The sequence below is a fragment of the Nothobranchius furzeri genome, chromosome 14, assembly GCF_043380555.1.
Source record: "Nothobranchius furzeri strain GRZ-AD chromosome 14, NfurGRZ-RIMD1, whole genome shotgun sequence".
In the NCBI taxonomy this organism is placed as follows: domain Eukaryota; kingdom Metazoa; phylum Chordata; class Actinopteri; order Cyprinodontiformes; family Nothobranchiidae; genus Nothobranchius; species Nothobranchius furzeri.
Window position 1 is genome coordinate 25,231,714 of NC_091754.1, and position 25,641 is coordinate 25,257,354.

The window sequence follows — 25,641 nt, forward strand, 5'->3', positions numbered from 1 at the left end:
ATGCGACCTGACTGCTCACACTGTACGTCTGGTAGCAACACGTCGGCCCTAAAAATGTGCTAAAAATAGCAGTTTTTACTCAACACGTTAGACTTTTTTGTCTTGTTTTGCCTGTTGTCCTTCGGGAGTGCTGCTGGAGGACACACAGGGATTTATGGGGGTTGGATGAGGAAAACGAAATAAAGAAAGTAAATCTGTGTTTTGTGATCAGTTTAATTTGACATGAACACGACAAACACACTTTCTTGACAATCTTTGTGAGTAAAAAAAACGTGTAGAAACAAAAACGAACGGCGTGTGTTATTAGGGAAATAGCGAGTGACAAGCGTTGATGCAGGATTGCGCGCGCATGCGCCGTGAGTGATTCTGATACTTTTTGGGTCGCAGCTGCTCGCAGCGCCGCTTCAACAGTGCGATACCCTCACGAGGGACGAGCGAAATATTAAACACACCAGAGTGCGACCTCACGACTGCTGATCGGCGGCTGGTCACGTGGTGTTAATCGCCTCTCGTAACCCCCTGTACACTACACGACCGCTCGGCGCAAAACTCGCCCCGATGTCATGGCTTCTCGCACGACTGGAAAATCGGCTCAAAAAAGTGAAAAAGTCGCACAGTGTATGCCCGGCTTAAGATTTGGACAACCGTCTGTTGTGACACCTGACAGTCTCTCCCATTTCAATCCCAGAGTGTCCATGCACGCATTTACCTCTGTAAAAAGATCACTCCCTGTCGTTGTCCCTTTCATCGACCGCATTGCTGCCCGCTCCTCTGTGAGCTTGAAGTCCGTTATCCCCGGACAAATACGAGCAGCTGGGCTGTGTCCCGGACATCACAGCTCCTGTCTAATGAGAAAAAGTCAAAACTTGCCACTTCACGTTGCAGCTGAAGCTCCAGGTTCCCCGCAATGTCCTCGATCCTCCTGGTCACGGTTCGCTGTTTTTAGCTATTTTGTGGGATATCACAAAGCTGGTCCTGGTTGCTGCATCCCTGGATGTGTGAAGCTTAGTAAAAAAGCCTTGCTGCTTTTGCAACTTTGCTAGCAAAGCTTCGGATGTCCGTGCCCTCTCAGCATCAGACAAGTTCTTGTATTTTTCCGAGTGTTTCTTGTCGTAATGCCGACTCAAATTGTAGTCCTTAAACACGGCAATCTCCTCCCCGCAAACCAAACACACGGCTTTACCTCCGAATTCAGTAAAAAAAAATACTTAGCAGTCCAATTTTTGTTGAAAATCCTGCATTCGGCATCTTTCTTTTTTTTTTTTTGCATGAGCGGACATTTCTCAGGCTACAATCACCATGTCAACCGCGGGCACTTGTTGCTATACGTATTGTGTCATTGTGCACGTAAAAAACAACTTCAAAATAAAAGCAATGCAGCCTTAGCCCATGCATGAGGTAAAATGAGAAAATACATTTATTTTGTAATTTCCAATTAACCTTACGCGGGCCGGTCAAAGTCAACCAAAGGGCCGGATGTGGCCCGCGGGCCGTAAAATGCCCAGGTCTGCCTTACAACCACAATCTTAAGCATTGTCTATTTTGATTCTGTCAAAATGTGTAAAGGTTTAAGGGGTGTGATGACTTGTGAAATCAGCAGGGGATCACCCCTGCGATCTTTGCTAACGCTACAAAAGGCTAAAACAACAGTCCAATGTAGCGCATGTTTGAACGCTATGCTAATCCTTAGCACCAATACACAAAAGATGAATCCTTTTTATTCCCCTCTGCCTTCTTCCAACACATCTTTCAAATTTACATACCGGCATTAATTCAGTGCAAGTAAATTTAGCATTCAAGCTAGGTTGGTGTGCTAAGCTGAGTGTGTCACCCAGAAGTGAATGCAGATAACTGAGGCACATTTTCGTTCATGTACAGGTTCCTCTTGTGGTCAACGCTAAAGGCTCACGTAAATGATTCATTTTCCTGTAGACGCTAGGGACTTAGGGGAAATATAAATTATGAAAGATTATCTAGTTTATATCCTAGAACAGGGTCAGATAGTGAAATGTACTGACTGAGGAGTGAATCTGGACCCATCCTAAGTTTTATAGAAAGACAGAAAGAACACAATATTGTATACAGCGCCTCTCAAGATAAAAATCATGAGGCGCTTCACAAAAACAAAACCAAATTTTTTATGATGATGATGATTAATAATAATAATAATAATAATATGAAAAATATTTTTAAATGATTTTAAATATGTTTAAAATGAGAACAAATAAAAATTGTGATTAAAAAATGTAAGGAAAGGGAGAGAGAAAATGAATAAAGAGGGAAACCTCTGGGTCAATGTTCTGCTCTAAACGTTGCATTTGGTTTTGTGGCTTTTATCATTTGGGGACGTTCATGAGTGTTTTAGCGAGCTTTTTCACCGTGGCTGCTGACTTGAACTTTGTGCCAAACCCCTCCCCTGCATAGTGAGGAGGCAGCTACGGAGAGCAGTGAGGGACAAAGAGCAGGAGTGTAATTCTGACTATGGGATGCAAGAGATAAGGATGCGTCTGTCACAACCTGTCCTGTCTCCCCATTCTGTTCAGTCCTGTGTCCATGTTAACTGCTCCCACCTGCCTCTCGTCTCCCAATCACCCAAGGTCCCAGCTCCTCCTGTATTTAAACCCTCTCAGTCATGTCTGTCTTGTCGGATCATTGTTTCTATGTCCAGCGTGTTCTTTATTAAAACCTTCCTAAAACGTTCCTGCCTGCCTTCTTCCCCTGCAATTGGATCCTCACCTCCGCTCACCTCACCGGCGCGCTCGTGACAGCATCATGAATTTGGTTTGACATGATAGATTATTTTCTCTTGACAAAAAATAATTACTGGTAATATTGTGGATAATATCGGATATGAGCCTCCTCTAGATAGATTTTAAATACTTATACAATAATTATAAATATATGATTAAATGAAAGTTTGAGACATGTGTATGTATAGATAGATAGATAGATAGATAGATAGATAGATAGATAGATAGATAGATAGATAGATAGATAGATAGATAGATAGATAGATAGATAGATAGATAGATAGATAGATAGATAGATAGATAGATAGATAGATAGATAGATAGATAGATATTGGAATTTTAAGATTCTTTTAGGATTCTGAAATATTTTATCCTATTTTCTGTGAGAAGGTATGCTTTTAAATTGATGTATTTTACTGGTAAATAACCTCCAAATGTCTGAATTGTCAAAATAGAAAAAAGTGTGATAAAATCGTTATCGTGATTTTGCCAAAACAAAATCGTGATTTGATTTTTTTTTCCCCCATATTGCCCACCCCTAGTTAGCATATATAGGGTTAGGGTTAGCATCTTGGTTGATTTTTCTTACAAACTTTGTGGGTGTTTCTCAATGCCAAGAAACATCCCCTTGATGTCTTGGTCCCGCCCCGGTTGCCTAGGAGATACGTCATCAGGAACCACCAAGATGTGTTCCAACGTTCATGTTCTACGGAGGTGTCTGTTCTCCATTTGTTAGCCGTTTAGCTAGCTGAGCAAGGATATACAGGAGGTGCCTTGTAGCCTAGCCTTGGTCAAAAATTTCCTAGAATACACTGTGGTATTTTCAAAAGGATGGCAGATGAGGAGCCAGCAGCTACTTCGGGGGCAAATTTCAATTTTAAGTGTAGCTATCAGGCTGATATCTAAAATGAGTTTTTTTTTTTTATATCCAAAGCAGTTAAGGTTGGTTAGTTGCTTAGTAGTTGCAGCTTCGATGGCTTGCTGGTAGTAACACGCTCACATATTTAATTTAACCAATATATACACAATTTAAAAAGTAAAGGGCTTGTATACACACACACACACACACACACACACATATATATATATATATATATATATAGAGAGAGAGAGAGAGAGAGAGAGAGAGAGAGAGAGAGAGAGAGAGAGAGAGAACAGAGAACAGAGCATACCATATATATTGGAACACATATAAAATATAACTTTACCTCACGTGTCACATGACATCACGTGATCGCCGCGGGAGCCGTGGTCACGTGATGTAAGTCTGTTCTATTTAACTGTTTTCTTTGACCAAGGAAGACAGTGTCCTCATAGTCAAGACGCCTGGCCTCTCAGCCTTACGAGGCCAGGTGCCTTATTGAGAAACACATTAACCTCATGATACATTAAAGAAAACGGGAGTTCTAGGGGAAAAAAACAGTAGCAACCAAACCCACCAGGTTCTTCAGGTTTGTGCACATCTGCACAAGCTTGAACTACTGCTTTGTTTTAAGCTGTGTGCTTGTTTGTCAGATATTGAGTTGTTTTACTGCTAAACGAGTGATGTAAATGGATGTTTTTATGTTTAGCTTCATCACTTCTGCTAAGTGTGTGAAACACTAGCATGGGAAGTCTGTTTGACTTGAACACAATGTAAAGTTATTATTGCACTCTTTGGAAAATTCCATCATTCTCATATTATATTGCACATACAGTATCCACCCCTGTCCTTTGCCCTTAGTCCATGTCACAGTGATTAATGGAGGGACGCAGGGGTCCCATCAAGCAGTGCTGAAGGAATTCCAAAGTCCCCATTCTCCTAAGCTTCAAGCCTTTCTGCGCATTAATGTCCCTCACTTCCTTTTATAGCCTCGTTTTTGTATCCTCCATAATCCATTCCCTCTCTCTGTCCTTTTCTCTCCAAACATGAAATTTAGCATCCCCTTCCTCTCTCAGCATGTTCTTCTTACATATTCCTCCCCTTCCTCATGCTTTCCTCTCACATGAACATCTCTGGTCTCTCCTTAGTCCCCACAGAGCTCAAATGGAAAGATTGTTTCGGCTGTGTTTACAGAAAGACATAAATACTAATTTCTCACAAAACGACTGGACTTCCTCATGTACTGTTGGCTCCATCAGGTGCCCATGCCTTGATTACATTTCTGGACTCAGTTGTTTGAACTGTATTTATTAGGGGGTGATGCACTGAGAAAAAAAAAGATTAATCTTGTCATATCTGGTAGAAGGTACGTGATTAGGTCAAATCCACAGTGTCTCATCAAGATGGGGCATTCGCCGATCTCATTGTTGTGCTTAGCACATTTTTTCCTCGTGGAGAGGAGTCAAATATCGTTACTTTCCATTCCAGCTGTGGTTTAATTGATTCAGCTGAGTAATTTCTTGTCATGGGAAAAATGTTAACAAAATTAAATGCATGATTTGTGATAACATGACCATGTCCAGTTGCCTTTCTCTCTCATGCCCTGTCTGCCTTTTCCTTCTTTTATCACTTTGGTTCAGACTGTTGGATCTCATCAGCTGTTTCATGAATTACCATGAAATGTTGAGCAGACAGAGAGAACAAATCTCAATCATTTTGTCTTTTGATATTTTCATATAATCCACTGATGAGTTTTCTTGCTGCCCCATGAACAAGACCTGCTAACACAGTAGAGTTTATTTCCATCAATTTATTTTTTTTTTATGAAATCCTGCAATTTTCAGCATTGCTAGCTTCATTTGTCTTTTCACAAGATGTTCTTCATCCTGTGACTCACCAACAGAAAGAAAACTACAACATGATGTTCTCAGACAGCATTTTTTTCTGCAGCTGAAGGATCCCATCCATCTGGATGTCATCAGTCTTCTTACTCGTGTGGCAAGCAGCAGAACTATTAACGTTACAAAGTCTGACAAGTTGGTCTGGTTGCATCAGAGACCAGTGCAGAAATGTGTCTAATCTTGGGTTAATTTAGCAGGAAGCCCTGATTAGAAGAGAAGCCCACAGGGAACCAGAGCAGAGTCTCTGTTTGACCCGAGGCCAGTTACGGAGACGGAAGGTCGCGCTTTGTCAGCCTGAGGGCAGAAACCAGAGCACTGTTTACGCTGGAGCGCAGCCACTGGAGTGTTTAGGGAGTTTCTGTTGTTTTGCTCTAGTTCATGTTCTCCTTTAAAGCTATGTCCTGCGTCCCACAGGGTGACCCCAACCCTATAACCTGGCACTTCCCTTTCACAGTTGCCCTACTTGAATTTCAACGTATGTTTCTGTTAAAGATCGTAAACAAGCCACTGTTTTCTTTAACATGAACACACTTAAATGAATACTACCTTTGAAAATTCTCCATTTGACAAAGCTGGGATTTTTAAAGCTGTTATAACAAATCTGCAAACGAGCAAGATTTTGAACGCAAACATGATGACGGAACACTGACCCTTCCCCTTCGGTATCTTCCCTTCTGCTGAAACCCGGAAACCCACATTGTCACAGTAAACGAGATAGCGCTAAACACCAGTCACTGTTTTCTAGGTCCAAACGTCTTTTGTTGTCCGTCACTTCAAATGGTGTTTTTCTTTTTGGGACTCTGGTAGTTTGTCCTAAAGTTAAAGCAGTAGCAGCCGGCTGTTTCTCCTCCTCTTATTTTATTGAGCCACAAACCTCTCACACCAGTGGTGTTCTGTGGCTAAATGTGTGATTGCGTAATGAATGGAGGACCTAGAGAACTGTGAAAATTTGGTGGTTTGGTGAGACAACCAGATGGTCCAATAGTTGCTTTCTATTCGAAATGTGTTATTGGCTGAGGTTTTACGATAAATGCGAGAGAACCTTTTTATTTATCTTTCTTATCTCCACAGCATATTTGTAGCTATACTATGATACAACATTGTTAGGTGCCATGACAACAATGTTTTAATGTTTTGGCATTGCAGCTTTAATTCAAAGGAGGGAACAGGAAACACCCCACTCAAACCTTCAGCGGCATCCTTCAATTTGAGATTTTGAACAACAGAATGAAGATCTTTATGGCAGATTTGAGTATTTTGTTCATTTATGTGTTCCATTTTCTCACATTTTTAAGTCGGCATATATTCTAATCTTCTGTGAGTTTCGTTTATGCTCAAGCATCAAGCTAAGAATGCAGCCTCCCCGTTTAAGGTCAATAGTTGTGCAGCAGGAAGCAGAATTTGCTGCCAGACCATCTAGATAAGCTCTACTTCTATCTGGGGAAAAACTGTGATAGAAAGTGCAAACGTGTATGGCTGCCACATAAATTCTGCTATAATGGAGACTTTTGGTGGTTGATGTTATTATCAAGATTAGCCCCAATTTAGCTAAGCCAACGGATGTTTGATATGTGTGTGTTTTACTTTGTACAACCTGATTTTTGGATAAAACTCAACGGTGAGCAGAGAGAAAGGCAGCACAGAAAACTGATTTCTGACTTGCTACCAAACTTTTTAGACCATTGACTTTTGCGTGAATGTTTTAGAAGCGAAAAGTCTAAAGCTCATTCAGCCAGAGACATTGATTTCTATCCCTAACCAACATGTGAACCACACGGACAGATAACATGGTTCGACTCTTTTATGAACTCTTTTCTGTCGTGTTTGTTCACTAACGGAGAACTTTTGTAGTTTTGTTAATTTCCCTCCCACCCGCAGTGACATCATTCATTTTATTCCATAACTTCAAAGCATCTTCACAGAGAAATGTGCTGATGTTCTGGGTCATTCATGTTACAGAGTCTGTAAACAGTCTGATTAAAAACATATCTGGCTTTAAGTCTTGATCTTTTACTGAGACAGCCTTAAAAATCAAAAAGGGCTGACCACATTTTGTGTTTTAAACTAAATGTGGATAAAACATCAAAAGCAGGATTTAAATTGTGTTGAGTGAAATGAAAAATACCTTTTTTGTTGGCTGATTTAAAACATTGTCTTGATAGAAAAAGATTTCCGCTATCCTGTTTGATTCAGATGTTTTCTACAAATGATTCAGTGAGACAAGTCTCAGCTGGTAATGGGAGGATCACCCGTTCATATCTTTCACCTTGAGTCCATCATATGTGTCAGAAATACAGCGATGCCTCTTTAAGCCGAAACACAGACAGGTGTTTCAAATTCAGCTTGACTGCACTTTCTCTTGGACATCAGTCTCATTAATGTGAAGGAGAGCAGCTGTGATCTTGGCAAATAGTACTGACAAATGGTCTGAGATACGTTCAAATGAATATGAACACTCAGAGGCAGAGGAATTTCTGATTGTGTTTATTCTCAGCTCTATATATCATATTTTGTCTCTTTCTTTCTGCACAATAAGATATCTTTGAGACTTTGTTTCAGAAAATCACCAGTTTTTTCAAGTCCAAACCTGCTAAGTTGTGATATTTTACACAAAGCTTCTGATAGCCAACTTAGCAACCTCGATGCTGTATCTAGTGAACATTCAAACCCCTCTTGAGTGACTTTTCATTAAAAAAGCAATCTTCTTTGGTGTTGATAAAGATTTGGATGTGGTCTTTTCCTCTGTCCCAAAGCACTCACAGGCAGCCCAGTCCTCATGCAGCACTCCCTCTTCACTCTGCAGCTGCAGTCAGACCAGGAGATATTCATTCCTGATCCCAGCTTTCCACTGGATGCATAACCTTCGCGTAACGTCCGTGAAGCTGATAGCCAAAGTTGATGGGTGTGTTTCCACCAGCCACATAGCAGCATATCTTGGAAGCATCACAGAAGCGTAGTGTTGCATCTCTCTGCTAAGTTGACACTTTGGGTTTATTTATTTTATTATTTTGCACACGCTACACACGCAGCAGTTCAAATCAAATCAGACAGGAGGTCAAACACTGGGACAGTGTAAAACCTCTGGCAACTTTCAAAATAAAAGACACATGCAGATTTCCTATTGCTTAACTAGAAAAATAAAAATATGTCATACCCTGTGACACCTCTGTGCAGGGCCAGATTAACACTTTGTTGTACCCTGGGCAACAATATTAAAGGGCCCCATCACCACGACCCAAAGATCACCATAATATGGTCACATACAGAATATTTTATTGTAAAATGCAGTAAATATACTCAATACTTGAATGCCTGACATCACGTAACCTGTTCAGGCCAACCTTTGACCCACCTCGTGTGGACTGACCAATGAGGAGAGGGTCTTAACTTGAGGCCCTCTCTTCATTGGTCAGTCTGCATGAGACTGACTCTCAACCACTCTCAACTGACGTTCAGAGTCATAGGCAGCGAAGCGTCTCTGTGCAGCGCAAAAGCCCGGGTGGACCGCTAGTGTAATATAGGGTGACCATATTTCCATTTCCAAAAAAGAGGACAGGGGATCTGCGCCTATGATGTCACACTATGGCAACGCCACACAAACCATGTTGGGACCCGTTTTTTGTAAGAACTAAATTAATATCAGATTCTGCCAATAAAAAGGCTCTAAAACAGTTCATATGTAAATATTTTGCACATTTATTGCAATATCTCATTTTTCTGCTTTTGTGCTGCAACAAGGTTGTATTAATGAGAAATTATTATACCTTTTGTTTTACTACAGCATTGGTACGCTTCCTGTGCACAGATTATTCAGGATGCTTGTTTCAGCTGTGAGATTAGACGATAGGATCAATCAAAAAATAAGTTGTCACACACTCCATGGAAACTTTCAGAGAATTCATAAATAGTGGCTTTCAAATGGTTTTGTTACTTTTTACAAGTTTAGAAAAGAAGCAGATGAGACAGCATGTCTGATACTTTAGTTTTTATCTGATAATATTAGAACATGTCAGTAATGTCTGAGGGGCTTTTACAAACACTGTATAACTAACACTACTGGAGAGGGTATGGATTACACAGAGGCTTCTGGGGAGCCCAGTTATGGGATGTGGGGTGGGGGGGCATTTTGTCTTGGCCCCCAAAATGCCTTGAAACAGCCCTGGGTGTGTGACTGAGTGTTGAAGGTGATCTGAATTGTATCAGATGTATAAATAAGACATGTGTGTAACTTATTGCTTTATACAGGTAAAAACGTGTAGTGGAGATAAATCTACGTACATTTTACTTTTCAACAATTTGTTTTGTTTTCCTGTTTTTATTGAACTATTTTCCTGTCCTGTCTGTCTCTCATCTTCCTGCATCGCCTCTAAACTCTCCAGAAAAACTGCTTCCTGGATTCTTACTTTTTCACCTCATCAGTTACTTTTGAGCAGATCAAAGGGATCTCCTGACCGCAAAGCGGAGTGCGAGTTTCGACGCTGCGTCAGCGAGGTGCAATCACCGCAGCACATGATGAGCTCCGCAGTAGCAGAGCGCTTCAGGCACAAATAAGACAGAAAATAGAGAACATGTGCGGACATGAACGATCGTGTATTAGTTATAGTTTTTTGGTTGCGCCACTTTGAGAATGGACCATGCACTGGACGCAGCAGCCTGGAGCGCTGCGCAACAACGATCATCGCTGCTCAAAAGAGTCCATAAATGATGTAATATAGGTAGAAAACGTTTTTTCCGGCTCCCCTGGATGTGTAGGATATCCAGCTCCCCCATAATTCGATCCCTGCTCCTGGATGAAAAACCGGACATTTTCATCAATACAAGAACCCCCCCGGACGCCCCGGAAAGAGAGTGAAAAGCGGACATGTCCGGGGTAAAGAGGACTTATGGTCACCCTAGTTTAATATAAAGTGGGAGATTACAGATACAGTATTTTGCTCGTGCCCTTGCTGCCCTGGGCCTGGGCCAGTTGCCCATGGTTAATCTGGCCTTGGCTCTGTGGCCGAGGTAAAATAATACAAAGTAAACCACAGACATTTGAATCCATGCTGCCTTCTTCCTCCTGGCTTTTTGTCCAACTCTAATCTCGGATTAGATGTGGGCAGTGAGGCAGCAGGTGGAAAACTTTGGAACAAGCAGTGACTCCACCCCCTAGCCAATCAGTGATGGACAGTCGCTGATGTTTACACTTGGTACCACATTAAGCAAGTATTGAAAATTCAATAGCAAATGTGGACTTGTTACTAATGGCAACGTCTTCCAACAGGACTGAACCATTTTCAGTCGTGCTGAGTTGGGCTGTTAGAAAAGGGGCATAAATGGATAACTGAGAGCCTCTTTACGGACACTAGATGGTCAAACCACAGACGTTTATGCATAGACGCCCCGTGGACTAGTGCTGCCTATTGGAGCTGATGTAGGGGCCGGCCCCCATTTTGGAAGGGTCTCCATAAGCCCCCAGTGCATTTATTTAAACTGATGGACTTACCCAATTAAAACGCATTTTATTATGCTTTTTCACAAAATCAGACATGTGGTATGGCATGATAATTAAAATACAAATACATTTAACTCATTCTCTTCCAGCTGTTTCCTGATTGCTAAAGGCCTTCGCTGCCAGCCTTTCTTACGGTTTTTACTGTGTTTTTAAGAGTGACAGAACGTTGAGCGCTAGGATGATGTCGACGCGAAAGAATCCGCGTGTTCCGAGCGTTATCTGTTCTTTCATAAACTGTTGTCGAATTGTGATCGGCAGACGCTTTTCTGGCTTGCGCCTCACTTTTTTTTTACAGGAACGGCCCAAAACGATCTCCTAACACATGGATTTTCTGCTTCCTGATCATGTGATGTATGACGTATACGGATGAAGATCGGCTTCAGACCTGAGATGTTTGTTCTCTCGGCGCGGGGGCTCGTTCCGATGCCCGAACAGTAAAAAAATGCAAATGACGACTTTAGTCGTCATTGGCAGTGAACGGTTGGATCTAAAATGACGACCTTAGTCGTCAATGGCAGTGAATGAGTTAAATGACATAAATTTAAATAAATTAAAATATAAAATCCCAACTGTTAGGTTAGAAAAGTCAATAGTAATTCCAGGTGATCTGTTTTCAATAGTACGCTGGTTTTTGCCACCATAGGCTATACAGAAAACGGACATTGTTGCTCACTCTGTGTTGACTACAAGTTGGAGAGTGAGGGACTCATCCAATATGGCGGCTACGCTGTTACACTCTCCTTCACCCAATGGTGCATCTATGTATTCGTGTTTATGGATCAAATACCCTTATAAAATAAAAAAGACTGTAACATGAAAAAAAGAATTTGTCAAATGAACCTTCATTTGTACTTCTTAATATAATTATCAGTTACAGTTACATATACATGGTCAGTTATTCAAGTTAGGTCATGACATCATTTTTCAACGTCTAGTGATTTTAGAAGAAGTAAAAGAAAGTTGTTGTTTATTTTAATGGCACCTCTCAGTAGCTACTGTTCTTGAATAACCGGCAACACTGGACACAAGATAAAACTATTTTCAGTCTCACTGCAGCGTCATCTTTCTTATTTTGGTTTTCTCTAACCTAATCTCGTAGACTGAATAAAGTACAAGATTGTGGCGATGGCTACCGCTTGAATCTCATGTAACATGAGTGGCTTCCAAAGGAAACTAGTTAGAGTCAGACATTCCCCTGAGCCAAGGTCAAAGCAGGGAGGTTGCAGGTCAGCTCCCTCCCCTGGTATGAAGTGTGTTTCCTGCCACAGATTAACCGCTTACGGTCCTCATCATGTGGTTTATGGTCCGATGACGTTGTCACAGTTATCACCCCTGTCATATTTCACACCTTTGTTTTCATGTGGAGATCAAAAGCTCATCCTAACAGTTGAACAGCCTGTGATCTCTGTTCACCTGATACCTCAAACACCAGCGTTCTCACACGGTTTAGGCTTTGCTACTACTTTGTTTCATGTGTGGAAACTGAGAAAGCAGCCATAAAAAATAGTTTAGTTTTCTCATCACTGGGGAACTGCTCCTGCTAAAAAGGTTCATCTTTGGCTATTTACAGTGTGAAATGAACATGTTTCTGTGCAAAAACAACTGATTTTTAATGGATTTTAGCCAGAATGTTACAATTGTCCTCCTCTAAAGAGAATTTATCTCAATGGTTCTCCCTGCAGTCAAGAACACTCTTCAATCTGTTTCAGGATAAAAATTTGTTGTTTGTTTTATCTGTTTGTAGATGTTTTAGTTTGCCCAGATGTGGAATGTACAGTTGTGTGTCGACGGGATGGACTCACATCTGTTTCTTCCTGCAGATTTGGGAATCTACGCCGGCGTTTTACGCCTTATTTATGATGCATTCTTTGGATTCCTGGAAAGATCTTTTCATGTACCACTCCGTCTCAGGCTTTAGAAATCATTTCACTCCCCCTTTTCCTTTCTCATGCAGAGATTATAAATCCATTTTTACACATTTTGGTTTTTGCATCATGGTTTTGTGAGGATCTGATTCTGCACTAACATACACATATCATTTTTGATCTTACAGCGGAATTTTGACTCATACATTTTTCTTTTATGTAATTCCCTCCCATAATCTGACGTTATTTATCCACTTGTATTTATTTTTCCCTTTGGCCTATTTTGTCTGTGTTTGCCGTTATTGTGTTTTGTCTTGTCATCATCCTGTACTCCTGTCTGAGCTTCTTTGTTGACTTTGGCTGCTTTTGGACATTCACACAAAGTTTTAGGAAGTGGTTTTGTCTGTGGTTGACCTAATCTCTACGTTAGACGGCTAAACTCCAACCACAGTGACTCAGGATGACCACAAATACAAACCAGCCATCGCTGTGTCTGAATGAGCCATATAGTGGTACAGAACAAGAGGAAAGCTCACGGGAAACGATCAGTTTAAAGACCTTTTTGTGTTGCATTTATATATTATTGAATCATTTAGAAAGTTACATCTAGAAAGGCAGCAGCGAGCATAATTTCCAGAAGAATTTGTGTTTCTTTTGGAGAAACGGCTGATTTCTTCCAGGTGAAATGTCTCTTCATTGTTCTTTCTCTTTAATTGAAGGTTTGTGGTTTTCAGTTCAATAGTTGGCAACCTTTAAAAGACAAAATGGGCAAAAGCAGAGGTATAAAAGGGAAAAGAATAAGCCAGTCCTAATTTCTCCTCCTGAAAGCGTGTGTGGTCTGGGTGGTGCACACATAAATGCAGTTTGTCTACATATCAACACTGGGTGTTGATTTGTTTTTGGTGAAAACAATGTTTGCATCTATACACGTGAGCCCGCTCGGTCACAGAGCATAAAAAATGATCATCACTGAGGAATCAGAGCCCAAAAACTGTCCCTTTTTAAAGATTAGTGTAACAGCAACAAGGAGATACGTTTTCTGTTATGGGCTAAAAAATCTTTAGAGTAGAAAAACATAAATCTGGTCTTTGTTTAAAAACAGGAAAAGGTCCCATCTGGTAGATCATTTAGAAGAACCCTTGTGTTTATACTGTAAAGTCCTATTTCATCATGGTTTTACATACAGTAATGGAGGTGCCAGATTTATGATAGCCTTCTGCATGACCTTACCTTGTGGTTCTAGGCGGCCTGGATCCATCTGTCCAATGCTGTTTAATATATTGTTGTATAAACTGCTTCCAGATCAGAAGATAAGTAGTGATTTGGTGTCATCTTAAGGGGTTTGGTTAGGTCCTGCTGTGAACTACTGATAGTTATAAGTGAATAAAGCAAGAAAGTTGAAAGAGATTATTATTATTAATGTTCATGCTGAGGTCATGTAGTCCTGATTACTATAAACAGAATTATCCAATCAGAGTCTGTCTTCACGAGTCCATGTGAGACTAAACTGCACATGTTTAAGATAGGAGTTCAGTCATTTCAAAGGGAAAAACTCAGGACTAAACAAAAAAAAGCTTAATTTTTTATCTTAAATTAAATGAATGTTCCCTACAGAATAAGCAGTGTTGGGTAGTAACTGTATACTTGTACTGCTGTTATGTATTTAAAATACAAATTATGAGTAACTGTTACACTTACTATTATAAACATGGTATGTAGAATACATTTGCTTTCATAATACCATTGGAACACTTGTGTGTTTTCCACTTTCCACTCGAAAGTTGAATACATTTCGAGCAATGTGCCTCTGCGTTGTGTAGAATATACGGGCTGGCCACGGTCCAATGTCGACTCTCAGTCGTGTGTGTGTGTGGGGGGGGGGGGGGGGGGGTCTATTCAGTTCAATTCAAGGTTACCGTATTTATACAGCACCAAATCATGACAAGAGTCGTCTCAAGGCACCTCACATAGTGAAGATTCTACATTTGTCTTTCAAACTGTGTCTGCATGCTGCTGGATAACAAGCAACATGACATACTCGTGGATGTCAGTCAGCGAGGCAGTCGGCCATACTGCGTCAAAGAAGATGCAAAAACATCCTTTTTAAACTAAACTTAAGTACTTGTATCTGCTCTTGACTCAGAGAAAAGCCCAAGTCAAAATAGTCCAGGGTTGATGAAGCCATTTAAAATGATTTGTCGCCATTTTTGTATCAGTAGCATCCTGCCCACCAACAGTGGGATTGGCCCATAAAGCTGTCACTGGACTGTTAAGGATGTCAGTCAATGGAGCAGTCCGCCATTACATCGGGAAAGAACTACATTAAATATTAAAAAAAGGCAAAATAATAAATTGTTTTTCTAAATAAACATGCTGTGAGTTGGTTAGCAGCTCCTGCAGAAAAGTTTCACTTTATTACAGAAACAGAAATATAATCTGTTGACACTTTGATAAATAAAGTAACAAAAATGATAAGATTGTTTTATTTATTTTTTCCCAGTCAGTAGATAATGTTTAGTATTAACATTCCCTCTGTTTTCCTGCAGGAGTTGCTACCAACACATGTTTAACACGTTTAATAGACATAAATGCTGTTTTAAAGCCATTCAATGCAACTTTTTCATATTTTTAAAGAATTTTCTTGAGCCAGTTTGTGCTAAAATGATCATTTACAGGGTTAATGAAAGACCACTCTGACCCCCCCTGCCCCCTGTGACCAGAATACCGCATTTGCAAATTCAGACTGGCGGACCGATCTCGGGGGCAGAAGTTGCTGAGGTAGTCAAACAACTACACAGCGGCGGAGCCCCGGGGGCGGATGAGGTTCGTCCTGGGTATCTCAAGGCTATGGATGTTGTAGGGCTGTCATGGTTGACACGTCTCTACAACATTGCGTGGTCATCGGGGGCAGTTCCTAGGGAGTGGCAGACCGGGGTGGTGGTCCCCATCTTTAAGAAGGGTGACCTGAGGGTGTGTTCCAACTATAGGGGGATCACACTCCTCAGCCTCCCTGGAAAGGTCTACGCCAAGGTACTGGAGAGGAGGGTCCGATCGATAGTTGAATCTCAGATAGAGGAGGAGCAATGTGGTTTTCGTCCTGGCCGTGGAACTGTGGACCAGCTCTATACCCTTGCAAGGGTGATGGAGGGGGCATGGGAGTTTGCCCAACCAATCCACATGTGTTTTGTGGATTTGGAGAAGGCTTATGACCGTGTCCCCAGGGGCACCCTGTGGGGGACACTCCAGGAGTATGGGGTGGGTGGCTTTCTGTTAAGGGCCATTCAGTCCCTTTACCAGAGGAGCGTGAGTTTGGTCCGCATAGCCGGTAGTAAGTCGGACCTGTTCCCAGTGAGGGTTGGACTCCGCCAGGGCTGCCCTTTGTCACCGGTTCTGTTCATCACTTTTATGGACAGAATTTCTAGACGCAGCTTCATCCAGCTCTGACCTTCAGCTCTTGCTGGGTAGGTTCGCGGCCGAACGTGAAGCGGCTGGGATGAGGATCAGCACCTCCAAATCTGAGACCATGGTTCTCGACCGGAAAAGGGTGGCTTGCCACCTCCGGGTCGGGGGAGAGGTCCTACCTCAAGTGGAGGAGTTTAAGTATCTCGGGGTCTTGTTCACGAGTGAGGGTAGGAGGGATCGGGAGATCGACAGACGGATTGGTTCGGCGTCTGCAGTGATGCGGACGCTGAGCCGATCTGTCGTGGGGAAGAGGGAGCTGAGCCAGAAAGCCAGGCTCTCGATTTACCGGTCGATCTACGTCCCAATCCTCACCTATGGTCATGAGCTTTGGGTAATGACCGAAAGAACGAGATCGCGGATACAAGCGGCCGAAATGAGTTTCCTCCGTAGGGTGGCCGGGCTCAGCCTTAGAGATAGGGTGAGGAGCTCGGACATTCGGGAGGGACTCGGAGTAGAACCGCTGCTCCTCCGGATCGAAAGGAGCCAGTTGAGGTGGTTTGGGCATCTGGTCAGGATGCCTCCTGGACGCCTCCCCGGGGAGGTGTTTCGGGCATGTCCTGCCGGCAGAAGGCCCCCGGGTCGACCCAGGACACGTTGGAGAGGTTACATCTCCAATCTGGTCCGGGAACGCCTTGGGGTCCTGCCGGAGGAGCTGGTGGACAAGGCCGGGGAGAGGACGGCCTGGAGCTCCCTAGTTGGGATGCTGCCCCCGCGACCCGGACCCGGATAAGCGGAGGAAGACGAGACGAGACGAGAGACTGGCGGACCGCTCTGTTGGGACGCTGATGTCTGTTTCCAGCACATTTCCTGCATGTTTTACATCATGAACACAGCTGATTTGTTTAATTTAGTTGTGAATTACTCTTGTAGACACTAACGAAAACAAAGGTGTTAAAAATACGAGCTCACAGTGAGGAGATAAGTTTTATTTTCTATTTGACCACAGATAATTAATAATGGACACTAGGGGGTGCTAAAAGCAAGCAAAACTACCAAGTGTGCCTTTAAAGGGGAAGTATTCCAAGTATTTAGACTACAGTACCAGGATTAACCAAAGCAATGGAATAAGTTACTAAATACATTTTAAAGCAGGTATTCAGTATTCTGTTAAATACGTTTACGAAGTATCCTCCTCACCACTGAGAATAAGAAGTCCTTATTGTCATTATGCGAACGCACAATGACATTTTGCTGGCAGCTCTCAGCCTGCAGATATAAATACAATCGGATAAAAACCAATTGTGTCATTAGAAAATTGTACACATTAAAGGTAATTAGAGATAAAAACTGTAAAATGTTGCACTTACTGACTGAAAACTGCCCGCTTGTGTTTCACAGCCTTGATCCATGAATATGGATGAATTTGGACTCATGATGTAGCCCAAGAGTTTTCATAGAGTAACAAACAACTCCTCCAATAACACCACTGCAAATTCATGTACATCCTAGGATTAATTGATAAATGACAAATGACCCTCACTTGTATAGCGCCTTTCGGAATCAGAGGTGTCCAAAGCGCTTCACACTACAGTGTATCATTCATCCATTCACACACTGATGGGGATGAGCTACGATATAGCCACAGCTGCCCTGGGGCGCACTGACAGAGACGAGGCTGCCGAGCACTGGCGCCACCAGTCCCTCCGACCACCCCCAGTGGGCAAGGTGGGTTGAGTGTCTTGCCCAAGGGCACAACAGCAGAATTCTCTGTCCAGAACCGGAATCGAACCTGCATCCTTCCGATTACTGTACAACCCGCTCCACCTCTTGAGCTACAGCTGTCCCCATTAAGGAAAGTTTATTTAAAATCCATCAAATGTTTGATGTTTGGTAACAAAACAACCAAATGTATACGTGAACTCAAGCAAAAAACATTATGGTACTCAGCTTGGCAACTGGAGCCCTGTTAAAAACCTGCTTCAGAAAATAAAACCGGTTCAAACGAAAACCCACCAGACCAGATCTAGCAGCTACAAAAGCGTTCTCGTGCTCGTAGCATTTTGAAAGTCTAAAAAATACATTGATAACTCTCAGAATTGATGACTGTAAATGAAATATCCCTCGCTAAACTTCGCTCGTGTTCACAACATTCCGAAAGTACGGAAAAGGTGATTTCACTGAACAACGGTCTATTGTGACTTTAGGTGTAGAAAACAGGATACTGAAGCATGGTCCCATTGTCCTCCACTGAAATTGTCGGCATCTATTTTCAGCTCATAAACTGTAAAAGCTGAATTGATGGTGCATTTTTCCGCGCGGTGTAATTAGTTTTAAGGGAGCTATTCCTTTGTGTGTCTGTCCGGGAATGACGCAGTCCATTGTCTGGTTTGGATTTCCATCCCGGTGAGGAGAAAGGTCATGACGTGACTGTGTTCCACCCTTTTTGTTTCAATTTTCCCTCCAGTTATGAGAAAACATTTAAATCCCATATGTGGAGACTGAGTCTGCCCTCATGGCTAATTTAAACCCATCACAGCAAGCTATATCTAACGCCATGATGAAAGGAAGCCATCAGAAGATAGTGAACAAACAGAAAAAGCTAAATGCCGCCTTGTGCATTCCTTACGGGAGAGGAAGGGGGTCTTTATGTTGGAGATAGGGGATCATTAAGGATGACGACTGCTCAGTGAAAAGAGGTTTTTGTGTGTGATGAGGGCTTCAATGTGCTCTTTGTAAGTGGGACTGCAGGGATCTGCTGCCAATGTGAGGAGGGAGAATTATTCTGATTCTTTATCTGCCACTTTGTTGCCAATGTGGGCATGAAGTGGTCATTTAGATCTGTGGCATGGGAGAGAAGAAGGGATTTAGGCATTTGCTGTGGTATGGATGTGTAGGTGGAGGACGTGGGACTTTATTATTTAGATAAACCAACTTACTGAGAAGAACAGCTTCAATGCCTCATTCCATAAGCATAAAGTAGTGAACTCACAGTTTATCCATTTCATGTGTGGATTTAAAGCTGCGATCTGCAGCATGACGTCATCAAAACTAGGATGGGGAAATTTAGAAATGTGAAATTTGCTACAGCTCCCCCTCCCCTTCTGTAAGGCACTGAAAGCCATGCCTCATACCAGCTTTAAAATGATAAAATCCATCTAGGTCATTAGTTTTATTGTTTCAGCAGGTATTCAGTGAATAGGGTCTGCTGGGAACGTCTGGCAGAGTCTCCTGTCAGAAGGAGCTTCAATTCCCACCTCCGACAGAACTTCCAAAATGTTCCGGGGAAGGTGGGGGGCATTGAGTCTGAATGGATCCTGTTCCGTGCCTCCATTGTTGAGGCGGCCGACCGGAGCTGTGGTTGCAGGAACGTTGGTGCCTGTCATGGCGGCAACCCCCGAACCCGCGGTTAGGGATGCTGACACGCTGAAGAAAGAGTCCTATCAGGTCTTTCTGGCCTGTGGGACTCCAGAGGCAGCTGACGGGTACCGGCAGTCCAAGCGGAACGTGGCTCGGGTGGTCGCCAAGGTAAAAACCCGGGCATGGGAGGAGTTTGGTGAGACCATGGAGCAAGACATCCGTATGGCTTCGAGGAGATACTGGTCCACCATCCGGCGCCTCGGGGTGGGGGGGCAGTGCGCTACCAACACTATCTATAGTGGGGACTGTGTGCTGCTGACCTCTACTCAGGACATTGTGGATCGGTGGGCAGAATACTTCGAAGACCTCCTCAATCCCACCGACACGTCTTCCAGTGAGGAAGCAGAGTCTGGGGACTTTGGGTTGGCCTCTCAAATCTCTGGTGCTGAGGTCACTGAGGTGGTTAAAAAGCTCCTCTGTGGCAAGGCTCCAGGGGTGGATGAGAACCGCCCGGAGTTCCTTAAGGCTCTGGATGTTGTGGAGCTGTGTTGGCTGACATGGCTCTGCAATATCGCGTGGACATCGAGGGCAGCAGACCGGGGTGGTGAAACTCTTATTTAAAAAGGGGGTCGCAGGGTGTGTTCCAACTACAGGGGGATCACACTCCTGAGCCTTCCTGGTAAGGTCTATTCAGGGGTTCTGGAGAGGAGGGTTAGTCGGATTGTTGAACCTCATATTCAGGAGGAGCAATGTGGTTTTCGTCCTGGCCGTGGAACACTGGACCAGCTCTATACCCTTAGGAGGATCATGGAGGGTGCGTGGGAATTGGCCCAACCAGTCTACATGTGTTTTGTGGATTTGGAGAAGGCGTTTGACCGTGTCCCTCGGGGGGCCCTGTGGGGGGTACTCCGGGAGTATGGGGTACCAGGCCCTCTGATACTGGCTGTTAGGTCCCTGTATGACCGGTGTCATAGCTTGGTCTGCATTGCCGGCAGTAAGTCGGGCTCGTTCCCAGTGAGAGTTGGACTCCGCCAAGGCTGCCCTTTGTCACCGATTCTGTTCATAACCTTTGTGGACAGGATTTCTAGGCGCAGCCAAGGTGTGGAGGGCATCCGTTTTGGTGGCCTGAGGATCAGGTCTCTGGTTTTTGCAGATGATGTGGTCCTGTTGGCTTCATCAGAACGTGATATTCAGCTTTCACTGGAGCGGTTCGCAGCCGAGTGGGAAGCAGTTGGGATGAGAATCAGCTCCTCTAAATCTGAGACCAGGGTCTTGATTCAGAAAAGGGTAGAATGCCTTCTCCGGGTCAGGGATGAGGTCCTGCCCCTAGTGGAGGAGTTTAAGTATCTCGGGGTCTTGTTCACGAGTGAGGGAAAACTGGAGCGTGAGATCGATAGGCGAATTGGTGCCCCATCTGCAGTGATGCGGGCGATGTACCGGTCTGTCATGGTGAAGAGAGAGCTGAGTCGGAAGGCGAAGCTCTCGATTTACTGGTCGATCTACGTTCCTACCCTCACCTATGGTCATGAGCTTTGGGTAGTGACCGAAAGAACAAGATCGTGGATAGAAGTGGCCGAAATGAGTTTTCTCCGAAGAGTGGCTGGGCTCTCCCTTAGAGACAGGGCGAGAAGCTCGGTCATCCGGGAGGGGCTCGGAGTAGACCCGCTGCTCCTCCACATCGAGAGGAGCCAGTTGAGGTGGCTCAGGCATCTGGTCAGGATGCCTCCTAGACACCTCCCTGGTGAGGTTTTCCGGGCACGTCCAACAGGGAGGAGACCTAAAGGTGGACCCAGGACACAGTGGTGGGACTATGTCTCTCACCTGGCCAGGGAACGCCTTGGTATTCCCCCGGAGGAGCTGGCCCAAGTGGCTGGGGAGAGAGAAGTCTGGTTCTCTTGCCTTAGGCTACTGCCCCGCGACCCGACTCCGCATAAGCGGATGATAATGGATGGATGGACGTTTCATCAGAAATCCCTCCAGGTTTGACCCCTGAATGCACTAGAAGTCCTCCATTATGCTGGTGGTGATATTTGTGCTGGTAAATACATGAATAATTCCCTTTAAATAACTGTAATTCGACTGTAACCCCAGTGTAGTTTATAAAATAGTGTTGCATAAACCTCTATGAAATGTTTAAGATTGGAGCCGTTTTAAGATGGCAGCAATACATTTTAGTCTTAGCTGCTCTCATTTATGTTATTAAACTTATTTATTTAAACTAAGATTGTTCAGGAAATCAGGTTTTTGGGATGTGTGTGATTTTATTTTGAAATTCCAGGACTCCAGCCTGTCTCGGTGTCTCCAGCTATCAGCTAGCTCAGGGTCTCCGCTCCTCTGACCTTTAGGATGCAGTGACTGATCTCTTTGATCATGCCTCGTCCACTCTGACCCCTGGGATGTTTTGTGTCTGTGTGTGCGTTTGTGTGATGTCTAACACAGATCAGCCTGTGATGGTGGGTGGTTCAGCTGGAATGCAGACATCTGAGGAAGAATTGTTCCCATCTTTAGCCTCTTTTATACAACTGTCTTAAAAAATCTAAATGTTCGTCATGACTCATTTGAGCCACATTTAAACCCCAAGCATAAGGACTGTGCAGACAGATAGCAGTGTGACAATCATCTGCTCTGATGCAACAGAGCTGCTGGGATAAACAAGAAGTGCACTGAAAACCCACAGAGCACACAAACACAGCTGTTACCCTCACAGCATCCCATTGACTACATTAGATGTATCACTGTTGGCTTTCAGGCAGAAATGGTGAAGAGCATCATGTTGCATTGCTGTGAAAAATGCACTCTTAAAGTTCACTTTTGACCTTCATGTCTTATTTGTGTCTGACAGGGTGGGAAGAAGCACAGTGGCCCGTGTGGAGGAAGAGACTGCAGCGGAGGCTGTCAATGCTTCCCAGAGAAGGGTGCCAGGGTAAGTGTCAAACTCAAAACATCTACACAAAATTTGGTTTGTTTTTCTTCTAGAAATCTGTATTACGTAGCTTTACCACTTTGTTATCAGAAAGGAGACCCAATCAAAGCCATCATCATTAATAAACCGTAACTTGCTGCAATCCACTGTATGGAAGCAGATGTGTAACAGAAATCAAATTATTATGCAGTAGCAGAAATTCCATCCATCCATCCATTGTCTGAACCCGCTTGTCCATGTAGGGTCGCGGGGGGCTGGTGCCTATCTCCAGCGGTCAATGGGCAATCAGGCGGGGTACACCCTGGACAGAAAGCCAGTCCATCACAGGGCAACACAGAGACACACAGGACAGACAACCTTGCACACACACACTCACACCTAGGGACAATTTATACAGACCAGTTAACCTAACAGTCATGTTTTTGGACTGTGGGAGGAAGCCGGAGTACCCGGAGAGAACCCACGCAAACTCCATGCTAAAACATCCCAGGCTGGGAAGCAAACCCAGGACCTTCTAGCTTCAAGGCAATAGCTCTAACCACTGCACCCTGCGCAGCCCGGCAGAAATAATTTTTCATTTTCATATTAGAACTGCCAAATTTGAATCGTAAATAAAAAAATAAACAATCTTTTAAACTGTTTTTGAATTTACTTCTTCATCATTGCTCATTCTGTGACTTAATGAAAAGTATAAAGAAAAAAACATCTAAAATTTAATTTTCAAATAACACTCCAGCAAAAATGTAACAAAATTCTGTTTGATATGTCAAATTTGAAAATGCATTAACAGAAATGCATTTTCATTTTCACTACACAACTGCAGTTTGGATTATGATTCGAATTTGGCAGTTTTCATATGAAAATGAAAAATAATTTCTGCAACTACATAACAATTAGATTTCTGTTACATATATGCTTCCATACACTTGCAATCCTAGTATTTCCCTTTGACGGCACAGAACTAAAACGTCTCTGTTCCTATAAGTATTTGGGTTTCTGGCTTGACGGTTCACTTTGAATTGATTTTCATCTTAAAACGTTTCTTCTAAAGTCAAGTCAAGAATTGGGTTTCTATTCCACAACAGCAAACCTTGGTCAAAATGACAATCCTTGCCATCTTAGATTACGGTGACATCATTTATTAAACTGCTTCCAAAAAAACTTCCTCATAAACCCGATGTAATTTATCACTCAACAATCCATTTCATCACTGGTGCCCCTTCGCTACTCATCATCGTGATCTGCACTCACTCGTTAACTGGCCATCACTCCATTCCTGCAGGTTGTTACATTGGTATCCATTTATAAACAAAACAGTCATCGGTAGAACACCATCATATCTTCTCTCATTACTCATCACTTCCAACAATCGTCACAATTTATGTTCCAGAAACTTAATTACTATGATTATTCCCAAAGCTCGCACCTCCTTTGGAGGCTCTTCGTTCAGTTTGCTGCTTCCAACGACCGGAATGAACTGCAAAAATCACTAAAGCTCACTACCCAAGTCCAGTTGTCTACCTTCATAATAATTCATTACGATCAATAGTTTCTGATCAGCGTGCCTGCTTCTGAGTACTTAAATGTTGTTTTAAATGTGCTGTGATTGCTTGCATATACAGTATTGTATAGAAGAACAGTTTTTTGTCTTTTATGTCTAACTGTTTTATCTTTATTTTATCTTGTGTATTTTTATCTTATCTGTCCGATATTCTTTGGTGTAAAGCTACCCATGTCTCTGTTGCTACTGCCTCTCGGGCAGATCGTTGTTGTAAATGAGAATTAGTTATCAATCGACTCATCTGGTTAAATAAAGTTTAAATAAATAAATTATGCTTTCGGCTAACCTTCAGCGATTCGGCGTCAGGATCAGTTCAAAGTGTTGCTGTGTCTAATAAGTAAAAGCAGTGTGTTCATTTAACTTTTATTTACCTCTCGGAAGTTTGATAATTAGGGCTTAGCAGAAATATTTGTAGTTTCCAAACTTTTAACAAGAACAGACCAAATCAGCAGTGGATGAAAACGAATGCATGGTGGAGCAGTTGTTAGCACAGCAAGAAGGTTGCAGGTTCAAAACTTGGCTGCGGCCTTTCTCTGTGGAATTTCATGTTCTCCCCATGCATGCGTGGGTTTCCTCCGGGTTCTCCGGCTTCCCCCACAGATCACAACATGCCCTATAGATTCACAATTGTACGTCGCTTTGGATAAAAGCGTCTGCCAAATAAATAAACATAAACATATTATCTGACATAGAAAACATAGGCCAACATCCTTGTTGAAGTCAGAATCTCATTGGGGTGACATTTTTGACCCTTTTTGAACTTTTATTGTGAAGGAGTTTCCTACACTTCTCAAAACATTTGCAAGGGTTCTGAGTTGCGAAGCCTCTCTCTTGTATGAATGAATGAATAACTGGAAGTAAGTGACAAAGCATGCAGACAAAATTGTGTCTCCAAATAGTTTAACACTCAACTCAGCGTCTGATTCTAGAAAGTGTGAGAAATGTGAGCCATTTATTGGGAGGGGCTGGTGATTAAATCTTGTGGAAAGTGGAGGAAATTCGCCAACAACTGGATGGATAATGAGGAAACTTTGTGATTAAATCAGAACCAGGATATTTGTACGTGTGGCCCAATTTGTTTGGCATTTCATCACACGCCCCACATGACTGAGCCGCTTGTAAAACATGTTGCAAAAGCATCGTTCGTTCCAGTTCGGTGGGATTTCTCCAGCTAGTCACCAGCAGTCAGTGAAAGTTTAGATTTAGGATCAAAGAAGGGTCATTTTCATTTAAATAAATAAATTCTGAGATTAGTCAAAGTTATGAAATAACTTCTGTTTTAAAGGTCACAGTGGAGGGGGTGTGTGGAGTGTGGGAGACTTATTAAAATGAAAAATTAAGGACCAAAGAAAACAAAGAAATCTGATTTAAAATCAGGCACAGACTAAACATCTTGAGATAACAAGCTTAGAGTGATTAATAAAGGTTCTGCATGACTAAAGTTTGCTTTGATTCAGATGTATTCACCCTAAAATTATTACTGTTTTTATTCCTGAAAGTTTTCTTTTTTAACTTCCAGACTGTCC

General features: G+C 42.8%; 1 protein-coding gene across 2 annotated transcripts in view; it reads left to right on the forward strand.

Annotated features, from left to right (window-relative positions):
* Nucleotides 1-25,641, forward strand: part of col4a2 (collagen, type IV, alpha 2) — a 73,515-nt gene that overhangs the window by 11,977 nt on the left and 35,897 nt on the right. For both annotated transcript variants that reach the window (XM_015966251.3, XM_015966252.3), the window contains exon 4: nucleotides 22,474-22,554. In XM_015966251.3, the coding sequence (XP_015821737.1) occupies nucleotides 22,474-22,554 (81 nt within the window). The remainder of the gene's footprint in view (nucleotides 1-22,473; nucleotides 22,555-25,641) is intronic.